We start from the raw sequence: 11,556 nt of genomic DNA, 5'->3' as shown, positions 1-11,556 counted from the left end.
ACAGAGACTCACAGGAACACAGGACTGAACACAGAGAAACTCAAAAATAAACACACAGAAACACGGAACCTAACACTTTAGGTTAAAGATTTATAAGTTTTGAGTTAAAAGAACACAAAAAAGTAAGTTGTCATAGCAAAAGAATTAATTGAAATTAATGTATAAGTCCATAAGATGAACTGCAACCCAAATACACTTTTTAGAGTGTACCGCTCCCCTCGTCCTGACAAAAAAAAAAAAGGTCCTGGGTTTGATTCCTGGCATAGTTTTCAATATAATGAAAAGAAAAACAGATTTAACATTACTGGTACTTTTAGTTTCTTGCTGTCATGGGAATTCAGTGCAATTGGCCTATGAAAGACTGCTCAAACCTACAATAGTTAATATGTTCATTCCTTTTTTTATGTTCAAAAACATTATTTAGTACTGATAAAAATAAAATAAAATAGGTAGAAACTTTCCTAATATGCAGGACTTTGTGGATAGAATTATTTCTGTTTTCGAATCCATTGCAAAAATGATTGCACCTGCTTTGTTAATTTCCTCTTAAGAGTCACTGCATTATTTCCACTTTTAGGAAGTACTACAAGCGTTTGAGGCAGTCCTTCACCCAGTTTTGGGCTGTTATGCTAATTACTAAGAACACAATTAAGAGGCACCATTGGAGAAAGGTAAGTGTCACAAAAGAAGCACTCTACCCAGCTAAACCAAAGCCAAACATTTCTGGCAACCTCAAGTTTTATTATACCGTAAATTCTGTTTGCCTGTTATGCAACCTAGTTTTATTGCTACTCACAGTTAAGCACATAGCATGCCTCTGACAAAGATAAGAATCACCTGAGACCAAAGTGTAATTCTTTTATTCAATCTTTTTTTTTTTTTACTTTTTTTTTTTTTATATTGGCAGATTTTTATTCTATTTCAATTATTTCCTTGAGTCTTTTTTTCCATTCAACCTTAGCTTTCATTTTTATTATCTGATATTCTTGATCTTTTTCTATTTACTCTTGTAAACAGAAGAGTAGAGTGATGACAGTTGCATCACATATGTACAGCTATATGGTGTAAAATATATTGCCCTGGATTTGTACCATAATGTTCCCTTCTTGTCACAAACAACAGGTTGGAGTTAAAAAAAATTTTAACTCCATTATAAAAGATTTTTTTGCTAAAGCTCATCAACATATTTTCGTTTTTGCATAACAATAGACTACTGATTCATATTAATGTACATTTGTAAATAGATATGATCTTTCAGAAGTGTTCTTATTTTAACAGAGTGTCTGCTATCATCTCATTTGAGGCTTTCAGCTTTGCAGTTCAGCTTGGTGACTTGTTTATCTAGCTTCTTAATCAAATTATACTGTAACTTCTAAAAGATATTCATTGCATTTGCTGTTGGAAACTTTTTATGGTGTAATTTATAAAACCTGAATAGAAAACTAAGTGGATTTTTTGGAGTTCTATAGATGCCAAATATTCCACAAATGTAAGATTTGGCCTGGACAGCAACACATTCAAATGAATTTAAGTTTCTAAATGATCTTTTGCTGATCTGCAGTTTCTCATAAAAAAGGCAACTCCGCCCTGCTTTTTGTTTATTCTACACTCGCAAAATTAAAGCTGGGTGGGGCAGCTTTAGTTACTTTTAACTGAAACACGGTTCTCTACTGTTTCAGTTAAAAACATAAGATTTAGTTTCTGTTTGACAATAAAGACATTTCTAAAAAATTATTTATCTGTTAAAGATGTTATATTGGATAACACAGTGTTTAGTGTGTAGGTTTTAACTGTGCTTTTTAACAATTAGATTGGAGATTTTGTGTCTTGTCATTTTGCTCTGTCTAGTTAAGATTTGAATAGCCTGGGTGAAAATTTGACTCAATTAGATATTTTTTTATCTATATATTCCAGTAAAATATGATTAACATCAAGGGTTTTTCCATGAGGGTGTGTTAAACTCTTATGTTTAATCTTTGGTAACAACTTCCTTTTAAAAACTAATCTATTTCTTTTAACTATCATTCTTATCTTACATTAATCATGTTACCTGTGTGTGCATACACACCCTGACTACACACTCGGCTACACTCTCATCTTGGACTTTAACCTGGCATGGTGAAATTTGAAGCAGCACTGCCTCTCTCCTTCTGTTCTTTAAAACAGAAGGAGACCCATATGGTGTCTGGCTTCACAGTTTCACCAGGTAGGGTGCTTTATTCTTTGTTTTGTCATTGATATGCGCATGAAATATTTTCAGCGTGTTTTTTTCTTTTATTTCAGCAATTTTACTGTATACACTCGAGGTTAATAAGGAAGAGACTTGTCTTCATCAGATTTCAAGACACTGAAAAGGATTTCCTTTCTCTCTGTGACTCTTTTTTTCTCTTATCATTAAGGTTTGATACATTCTCTAAATCTGTTTCAATGTGTTTTAAGTAGCTAAATCAGGTTAATATCTTTAACCATATGTCATTTAGCTTCAGTTTTACCAGTCAGGTTTTGAGGTTTCCTTATCGTTTTATGAGACTTGAACTCTGAGCTAAGAGCCTTAGTCAGCTCTTGAAGCTCAGTAACGTGATCTTTGGCGACAGCATTCACTGATGTCATTTGAGGGTGTTACATCTCAGAATGTAATAACAGTGCTTTGTTGATTTAGGAGTGTTATTTATAGTTTTCTGTCTCTAGTAGAAATAAATGGTGTTGCTATATTTTTGGTTCAGTTTTATACAAGCTTTACAGACTTTACATCTAATATGAATAATGCATAAAAATGATTAAGAACATGTGTCTCCAAGTTTTAGGACAAATAACGACAATTTTCTTGATTTGGATAATTTGTTTGAAGAAAACTGTATTTTCTGTCCCTACTGAGTCTTATGCCATGCAGATCTTCATTTCTTAAGATTGTGAGACAGAAGCAGCTATTTTGACCCATTGTTTTCCACCACAGAATAGATGATGCTTTCTTGATATGTTTTCAGAGGTGAATGTTGCCCTTTGACAACTCATAATGCATTTAGTTTATATTTCTTTTTAATGGAGTTTACCAATGTATAGCTGTATATGGTAATTCCAGAATTACCATATCAAAACTGACCTATAGCAAAATGAAAGGTCAGTTTTGATATGGTAGTTCTAGAATTAATCTTGAAGAAATTTGGTGCATCTGGTGTGAAGCCAGCAAAGTAGATTCGATTAATTACAATATGCAATATCTTTTATTGCCTCTCCTCGGGCTGCCACCTTATCATGGTGGAGGGGTTTGAATGTCCCAGTGATTCTAGGAGCTATGCTGTCAGGGGCTTGTGCCCCTGGTAGGGTCATACAAGATGAGGGATCAGACAAAGTGCAGCCCAAAGACCCCTTATGATGAATACAACCATTGGAGACAGTGTTCCCTCACCCAGATGTGGGTCACCAGGGTCACACTCTGGAGCCAGGGCATGTGTGAAAGAGTGTATAAGCAATAATGGTGCACTGAATGATATTGTCAGCGTGTGAAGAAATTAAAACAACAAGTAATAATAGTGATTATAATAATAATAAATCCATAAATTATCGGTAAGAGGCAGCTAAAATAAACATACAATGGACGATTAATAGAGTTAAAAGTTCTTTGAAGATTGTTTACAAGAATAACACAATTTATTAAAAAAGTTATTTTCGATGAAAAATAACTTTTGTATAGTAGATTTTACAAAATAAATATACATAATTATTTTATGTATTATAATTGCTTTTGTCCTTCCTTTTTTCTTTCTTAGTCTTCTCTCTTCTTCTTTCTGAATTATTCTTTCTTTCCCATGCCATGTAATTCCAATATTATAAAATTAGAACCTGACAATCAGTTTGTCTGCTCTGATTGATAAAACATGGTTTTGGTTTGATGTGTGTTGTTTTTCTGAAAGCAACCTCAGAAATAACAAAGCAATCTTTGTGTTCATTTAGTGGAAACATTATATAATATTTGTTTTCTCATCAATAGGAGCACACACCCATGTCTTAATCTTTTATGAATTTTATGTTACACTATGCAAATACTGAATTATGCATCAATATTAAGAGCAGTTAAAGCACTGCTGTTGTACTTTGTACAAAGTAAAATTTGTACTTTTTCGAATGTACAAACTTCATGTAAACTCAGGATAAAACCAATATTGATATTTGCTGGAGCTACCCTCACACATTGTATAGTGTTCTTTCTGTCACTTGTAAACGTTCTGATAGAATGGCAGCAATGCTGGACTTTTGGAACTGTGTATCTCATTGCGTGAGGAGGGGCCATAGCATTATGGGTGTAACAGAAGTATATAACAGGAGCTGTATCTAAGAATAGGTATGATAGAAAACACTCCTCGGACAGTTATTGGGGACAAAGATCACTAAAAGAACGCAAACAATACAATCCCACACATAAGGAGTCCTACAGTGGATTAGCAGCAAGTCTGAGATGAAGAACATTAAACGAGGATTAGGATTCAGGATTACAAATTGAGGATTCATGCTTGTTGATTTCAGGAATTACACAAGAAGAACAAAGTTAAAACAGCTAAAAAGACAAAGCTCATCTCGTCAGGGATGGTAAGAGGATAATAGAAGCAAATAATTTCTCTGCTTTACTTATTTCTTCTCCAAGTTTTTTATTTTTAACTTTAATAAAAAGACATTATGTTTTGTTTAGGATGTAGGGATGTTAGAGATACCTGCTGAGCTGTCCGCCAGACTCCGCAGTGCAGCAGGTAAGTTTTGAAAAAAGCTATTTGAAAAATGATTTTAAACAACATTGTGCACCAGTTGTATGGGGTTCATATAATATCACAGGAAATCACACCAGCCAAGGTGATCCTATTAATCAGAAAATCTTAATTCAAGATTCTTACCATTACACTGTATTTAGATTGTTTCTTGTCTCTTTATTCATTTTTCTACATTTGCTCAGTTTGTTCTTTTATTCCTTTAAAGAGTCACTGATGTTAGTAAAACCTGAACAAATAGTATGGCTGGAATTATTACTTTTTGCTACTTTGCTAATCATTTGAATACACAGTAAAATATAGTCAGAGCCCTATAATTGCTAAAACATTTATTTTTAAATGCTTTTTGTTGTTTACTGTAATAATGGTCATTTCTGATATCAAACTGCATTATCAAAAGAGTTTGAAGAGATTTTAAAAATCCTCACTTCATATTTGCCAGAGAGAGAAAAGAAGTATTCCAGGCTATAGTGTGGAGAGAGCCTTAGTAACCCTCAGCTCTTGACTTCAGAGGCTGCTAAAGAGTCCATGTAGCCAAAAAGCATCACATTTCTGTGACATAGTAGCATGGTATTTGTAAAGAACGTATTTGCATAATACATGAGTACTTACACGAGTATGAAATTATTACATTAGTTAACTTCATTTCCCAGTGTTTCCCCTTTTAGTATTTTTTCCTCTGTGGTACATCTGTTTTCTAAATCCATCTATTTCTCAGATCACTATGTTACTGAGGATTCTCTCAGTAACATAGTGATCTGTTACAGCTAGAGACTCTTTTGGCAAATGTAAATCTGCCTCTGCAGATTTTCATTTCTGGTGCTGCATGATAGGCTGGTTTGGGTCACATGGCATACATTAACACCATCTTTGGCTGGGCCTCTATGTGCAACAGCCTGGCCTGCCTTCACTGGTTTAAACCCTCTATGGACTGGAAAAACACAGTCTGTCCACTGAGAATTTTACCTGTACATCCAGATTTGTAACTCTGGGTCAGACCCATTGCATTCTGCATATCCTCTATAACAGAGGTTCCCAAACTGTGGGGCGCGCTCCCTAGTGGGGGTGCCGTGCCATTGCAGGGGGGGGGGGGCGCAGGAAGCCGTCTGGATGAAAAAATGAAAAAAAAAAACAAACATGAATGCTGTATGCGCTGGTTTTTTACCTTAGAATGGCCAACTCTGTTATTCCTATGTCAATTTGATACAGTAGGGGATTCCACACTTCCATATCTGTGTCCTCTGTTACTTTTATCAGCAGTTAAAACTGTTTAATCCGTTGTTAACATGTGGTAACCTGTTTTTCCGAGCCACCTTTAAACGCAACATGAGCGCTATGACGCTCGCGCTGGGTTTACACCTGTGTGGCAGTGAAGGAGACCTGCTGCTGCTGCAGGTGTGTTAGAATCATGGCAGCAAACCAGCAAAACACAAAAAACTTTTCACAGTTTTTCCCCCAAACGAACTGACTGAGTTGAGTAAAGTTGTTGGATGCAGGTAATGTTAGCTAAAGGATGACTAGCTAGTTAATATCAATACAGCACCTTAAGCTTAACAAGCAGCCTGTAGGTTACCGATATTGTTGCCTATGTCCAGCTATGTACATTAATTTTGCCCTTTCCCCTCCCACAAACACATTGTTCAACCAGACAGCTATTTGTAATCTATAAGGGGTGGTGGGGGCGGGGGATCAAAAAATGTTTGGAAACCACTGGGTGGGCCCAGAAGAAAAAGTTTGGGAACCACTGCTCTCTAAGTAGTTCTAACCATTTGAAGGGTTTCTTTTTATATAACAAATAAATCAAACGTTTTATAAATCTTTGATTTTTGATGTTAGGATAAAGTCAAAAATACAAAGACATTGATGTATTGCATCTTTGGAATCTCATATGAAATAAGTCATTTTTAATTTTTCTATAATTGCTGTGTTTTTCCAGTAGGGGGCCACCACGGATCACAGATTACAGAAGTTGCACCTCCACAGGTGAAGGCAAAACATAAGCTGAGCCTTCCTCAAGACATTGACAGATATCCATTCTCTCGCTTTGCCAAGTCCACATTAAAGGTTTGTTCCCACTAATTACACTGACAACGTTTTTAATGCCTCCTCTTCTTCTTGATTTACTATGTAACATAAAAATGAACCTAGATTTTGCAATACTTCTCAGGATCATATGGATCAGAAAAACCAATAGGTCAGAAGTCTTCTACTGATTATTGCTCTGCCCCTCTTCCCAAATCTGCTTTTAAATTATGCATATTTTTACAAATATGGTCTGCACTGGTTTTTATGGTCTGATTTTTGCATTTACATTTAATGTCTCTTGCTGTTTGTACTGAAACTGCCTAAAATCTGTGATCTAGAAGTTTTTATTTCTGGTGCTGTGTGTGTTTTTTTGTTGTTGTTGTTGTTCTTTACCATAACTGACATTACTGCCATCAAAGAAGGCAGTAATGTCATAATCCAATTCTTAAATACTGTTGACTGAAATAGTTTTTACCCTGCACAATCAGGAAGTTTCATTTGCCAGTAGTAGATTCTACTGCTAGAAGAAGATGTGTGCAAAAGGAAATGAATTCAGATTTATACAATTTGCTTCTGTGTCAGTACAGATCAGAACTAAGCATGTCTACAACAAGAAATATTCTTTTTATAATGATGGCACAGCTATTTGGGAGAGTTGTACAGTACTTCATAGGAAAGACTGAATTTTAGGCTTTAATAAAAATCTATACTTTCTTAGATTTTAAATAAAATATGTACAAAAAATTGTGATCAAATGTCTTTTAAAGGAAGTGAAAGTGTTATCAAGCTTCATTTATTTCACTTTAAAAAAAACATTGTGAACAGTCTCCTCATTGTTCATACCATTGATTCTGATGGTGGTCAAAAAAAAGTCATCATGTGAAAGTTGAGGGTGAAAGTTGAGAATAAATACATAGAAAATACATACAGACATGTTCCCAGGATGAAAAAAAATATACATTTAATGTATTCAACTAGATTTTCTTACTGTATGTTGCCCTCAGGATACATGGAGCCAGCCTCAGGGATACCCACTTCAGAGACCTCTCATGCCTTTGGAACCTGAATATTCCAGAGTGGCCTTGGAGATAAACAAACTGGTATGAGGATGTTTGGATGTTCTCTCTTTTTGTGTGCTGTCAACTGTCATCCCATCAATCCATCTTCGCCATTTTGCATCCCTCTCCACAGATCTTACGATTTTTAGCTGAATCAGATATTACCATCTGGCAGGAGCAGGTGTTAGGTAACTATATAGTGGAGAAAGGCCAAAAACAGCCAGCCTTGAGGGATGAGATCCTTGTTCAGTTAGTGTACCACACATTGGACAAAAAGGAGGAACAGGACAGTCTGAGGGGATGGCTCCTGCTGGCCGGCTGCCTGAGTGCTTTCACACCTTCACCAACACTGGACAAAGCATTGCTCAAGTAGGTGCTACACTTCAGATTATCTGCTTTTTTGTTGTCCGTCATTTTGACAGGTCAAAAATTTCCTGTCATAATCTACTTTTAGATGTCATTTATTAAAATGATCATGCTTGTATTCCATTCAATAACTGAACATCCATCCACATACGTGCCACTTTTTCTCCACACCAACAAACACCACAGGTTGTAGCCCCATTAGCTACAAATAAACAATGATCAGGAAACAATCAGGGAACAATTCTTAAATTAAAGCGATCAGAAGTCAAGACTCTGACTTGACTTCTGAGCAGTGGGATTATATTCCTCAGAATGCGCTCCCTCCGCACCAGACACGCTACAAAAGTGTCTCACCATCAACACGTTTTATAAATGTTTGATCTTTGATGTAAGGATAAAGTCAAAAATACAAAGACATTGATGTATTGCATTTTTGGAATCTCACATTAAATAAGTAATTTTTAATTTTTCTATTTTTGATTATCAATTAAAACCAACTGAACAAAAGATACATGGACTGTTTTGTCATGCATACTAAACAGAATTGTTTTTGTTTATTTTCTTAATAATAATGGAGTCTTATTTGTTTATATTTACTTTAATTAAAATGATATGGCTGGTGCATAACATTTTAATTATAATTGTTTGCCACAAGGGAAGAGGGATCTGCAGCAAAAATCTCAGCATCTTCAAAACTTTTACAATGAAAAACAAATTACCCTAGATTAAAAAGGTCTAAGATGCAGGCAAAATTCAAAATAAGGAAAAGTTGATAAAGAGAGCATGCAATTCTAAGGAAACAACCTGTTTATATAGTCTATTTTAAAATAAGCTAGAATATATTTGCAATAAACATACCTGTACATAAAACATCTCATATTTGTCTTGTTTGATCTCCCATATCTGGTGAAAATGCTGCTTAATCTGCTGTAGTCTGTGTCAGATACAACAGATACTAGATTACTTGTTTATACTGCTTTCTTTAAATGTGTGCCTGTTTTCCTTGTAGGTATGTGTCTGACCATGGTCCAGCAGAGTACCGTTCACTATGCCAACACAAGCTGCTGACCTCTCTGCAGCTCCCAGGCCCCACTGCCCGCATCTATCCACCCACACAACTGGAGTGGACATCCAATCAGAGGAAAGGAACAATGCTTCTGGAAGTAAACACTTTCAATGGTAAGATTAAAAAAAATCTAAGCAGAACCTAAACAGGAAGGATCAATTTAAAACAAAGTCTCCTCTGACATCAGATGAGATATTGACAACTGAAGTGGAGTCATGGACAACAGGAGAGCAGCTGGCCTCTTGGCTTCTTTATTACAGGTAGCCATGTTGTTCTTAAAACATATTTGTAAAAACTGCCTTATTTTGCATTGTTCCGTATTTTATTCATTCTTGATTTTCTCTCTCTCTGTATGGTGTTGTAACTTAAGAGGGGTGACCGAGGCTGTGCAAGGTTGGTCAGTTTCTCTTGCTACAGATGAAGGGTGGTCAGACCTTGCAGGCTCAGACTTTGTCATGGATCTGCTGGCTGGAGCTGAAGCTGAAGCTGAAGTTCCCATAGCACCAGGGACGCCCTCCTCTGTGCAGTCTGACTACTTATTTAGCAACCAAGAAGAGAGGTAAAACAGTGTGAAACACTGTTATTTTCAGAATTTTTCTTTGTCCCTTATAGGACAAACAAGTTCATTTCATATCTAGCAGTAACTTTTGAAGATGACAACCTTTAAGCAGGTATTAAACGTGTTTATTTAGTTCACATTTCTGTATTAAAAAGTTTTTTTTATTGTTCTGATTTAAAATTATCCTAAATCGTTAATTAGCTGTAAGCAGAACATTATCATAATTAATTAAAATAAAGGCTTCGGCATAATCATATTTGCTTCATTTAGTGAACTGAGTTACTTAGATAAAATAACGCTGAAATGACATTCTAACTTATTGAATGGGTTTGTAAGCTACAGTCATGTTAGTTTGGTCATAAAATATCAAAGATAAAAAAAAATAAAGCAAAGGAAACCAAACTACATTGAATTTTTACAGTAATAAAATCCCCCATCCAGCAAAATCAGAGTTAGTGTACTTAGCAATGTGCCTTTATCAACTGCAGGGTTTAGAGTACATTTTAGCAGTGTTCTTTAAATGTTATCTTCTGTGTCTGTGTCTTTTCAGAATTCCGTCTGCTGATTTTGATGATTTCATCCCACCAGCACCTTCCACTCAAGCTCCCAGACTGCCGCCTTTTGACGGAAACCTTTGGGGAAGAGAGTATCCACAAGGTCGTATGTGTTAATTGCCAACATATTTACACATCCTAATTTCATCACTTTTAGATTCATGAAATGGCATCTAATGGCATTTTTTGGTAAAGTGCCTTGAGAAAATTGTTGCAAATCAGTGTTAATAAACTGAATTGAATGGAATTGAATAGATACTTGGGGACAAAATAAAAAGTTGTAATAAATGCCATTCCGTAAGTGTAAACTATTTACACAGATTTACATGCTGTTCCTTAATTAAAGAAAATAAGTGTACATAGCTTCCCATTCTATTTCCCAAATCCATTTAGGAATTGTATTTGCAATCTGTTTCCATTCATCCGTCCATTTTCATGGACCATTTTCATCCATGCTGCCTTCACAGCCTCTTTAGGCCTTCACAGCCTCTTTAGGCCTTCACAGCCTAAGGAGGCTGTGAAGGCAGCAGTCTAAGGAGAGATCCAGACATCCCTCTCTATAGCAGTGTTTCTCAACCTTTTTTGTGCCAGCGCCCCCTAGCCTTTATCCAGGTCCCTCACCGCCCCCCACCAAAGAATTTGTAGGCTACTTTGCACTGACTATTATTTTATTATTAATATTACTATCAATAGTGTTGATGTTTTGATTTATATGTTTTTCTGTATTTATCATCAAAAATAATTTCCCAGAGAACAAAAAAGCCATTTGAATAGAAATTATTTTCACAGGTGTCTACGAAAAATGCAATGGACATTCAACTTAAAATTGGTAGGCCTAACAGCAGCCAATCAGAGTGGAAAAAATATTCTTATTCTGTGCCATTTTCTAGTTGTTAAATATTCCACAAAATGACCAGATAAAAGATATACAACAATGGCAGTTTAAACTTTGAACTGCCATTGTTGGCAGTTCAACAATGTTGCAAAATGACTGAGCTCTGCAGCACTAAAACATGGATAGAACTGTAACTACATTAATCATAACTCTTCTTCTCTTCAGTGATTGTCAGTTTCTGGTGGTGCAGCATATTTAAGTTAGTCCCTTTCTGCCTTCAGGAGAATGGGACATCAGAGTATCATCCATAAAATTTCACCCACATGGCATTTATTG

General features: G+C 35.6%; 1 protein-coding gene across 4 annotated transcripts in view; it reads left to right on the top strand.

The window, feature by feature from the left end:
- The first annotated feature begins 566 nt into the window (after positions 1–566).
- myo15b (myosin XVB) overlaps positions 567–11,556 on the top strand; it is a 59,911-nt gene continuing 48,921 nt past the window's right edge. For 3 of the 4 annotated variants that reach the window (XM_015017392.1, XM_015017391.1, XM_015017390.1), the window contains exons 1-10: positions 567–671; positions 4,522–4,584; positions 4,685–4,742; positions 6,697–6,821; positions 7,787–7,882; positions 7,974–8,209; positions 9,216–9,385; positions 9,460–9,532; positions 9,643–9,831; positions 10,382–10,491. In XM_015017392.1, coding sequence (XP_014872878.1) covers positions 627–671; positions 4,522–4,584; positions 4,685–4,742; positions 6,697–6,821; positions 7,787–7,882; positions 7,974–8,209; positions 9,216–9,385; positions 9,460–9,532; positions 9,643–9,831; positions 10,382–10,491 — 1,165 coding nt within the window. In that variant the 5' untranslated portion in view covers positions 567–626. Of the gene's footprint in view, positions 672–2,118; positions 2,207–2,283; positions 2,400–4,521; positions 4,585–4,684; positions 4,743–6,696; positions 6,822–7,786; positions 7,883–7,973; positions 8,210–9,215; positions 9,386–9,459; positions 9,533–9,642; positions 9,832–10,381; positions 10,492–11,556 lie in introns of those variants that run through there. The other variant, XM_015017393.1, reaches the window with a different exon arrangement.

This window comes from Poecilia latipinna, unplaced genomic scaffold, assembly GCF_001443285.1.
Source record: "Poecilia latipinna isolate Pla-1442-1.1 unplaced genomic scaffold, P_latipinna-1.0 Scaffold2137, whole genome shotgun sequence".
Taxonomy (NCBI): domain Eukaryota; kingdom Metazoa; phylum Chordata; class Actinopteri; order Cyprinodontiformes; family Poeciliidae; genus Poecilia; species Poecilia latipinna.
The sequence above is the reverse complement of the archived record's forward strand: the minus strand, read 5'-3'. Positions and strand labels throughout refer to the sequence as shown.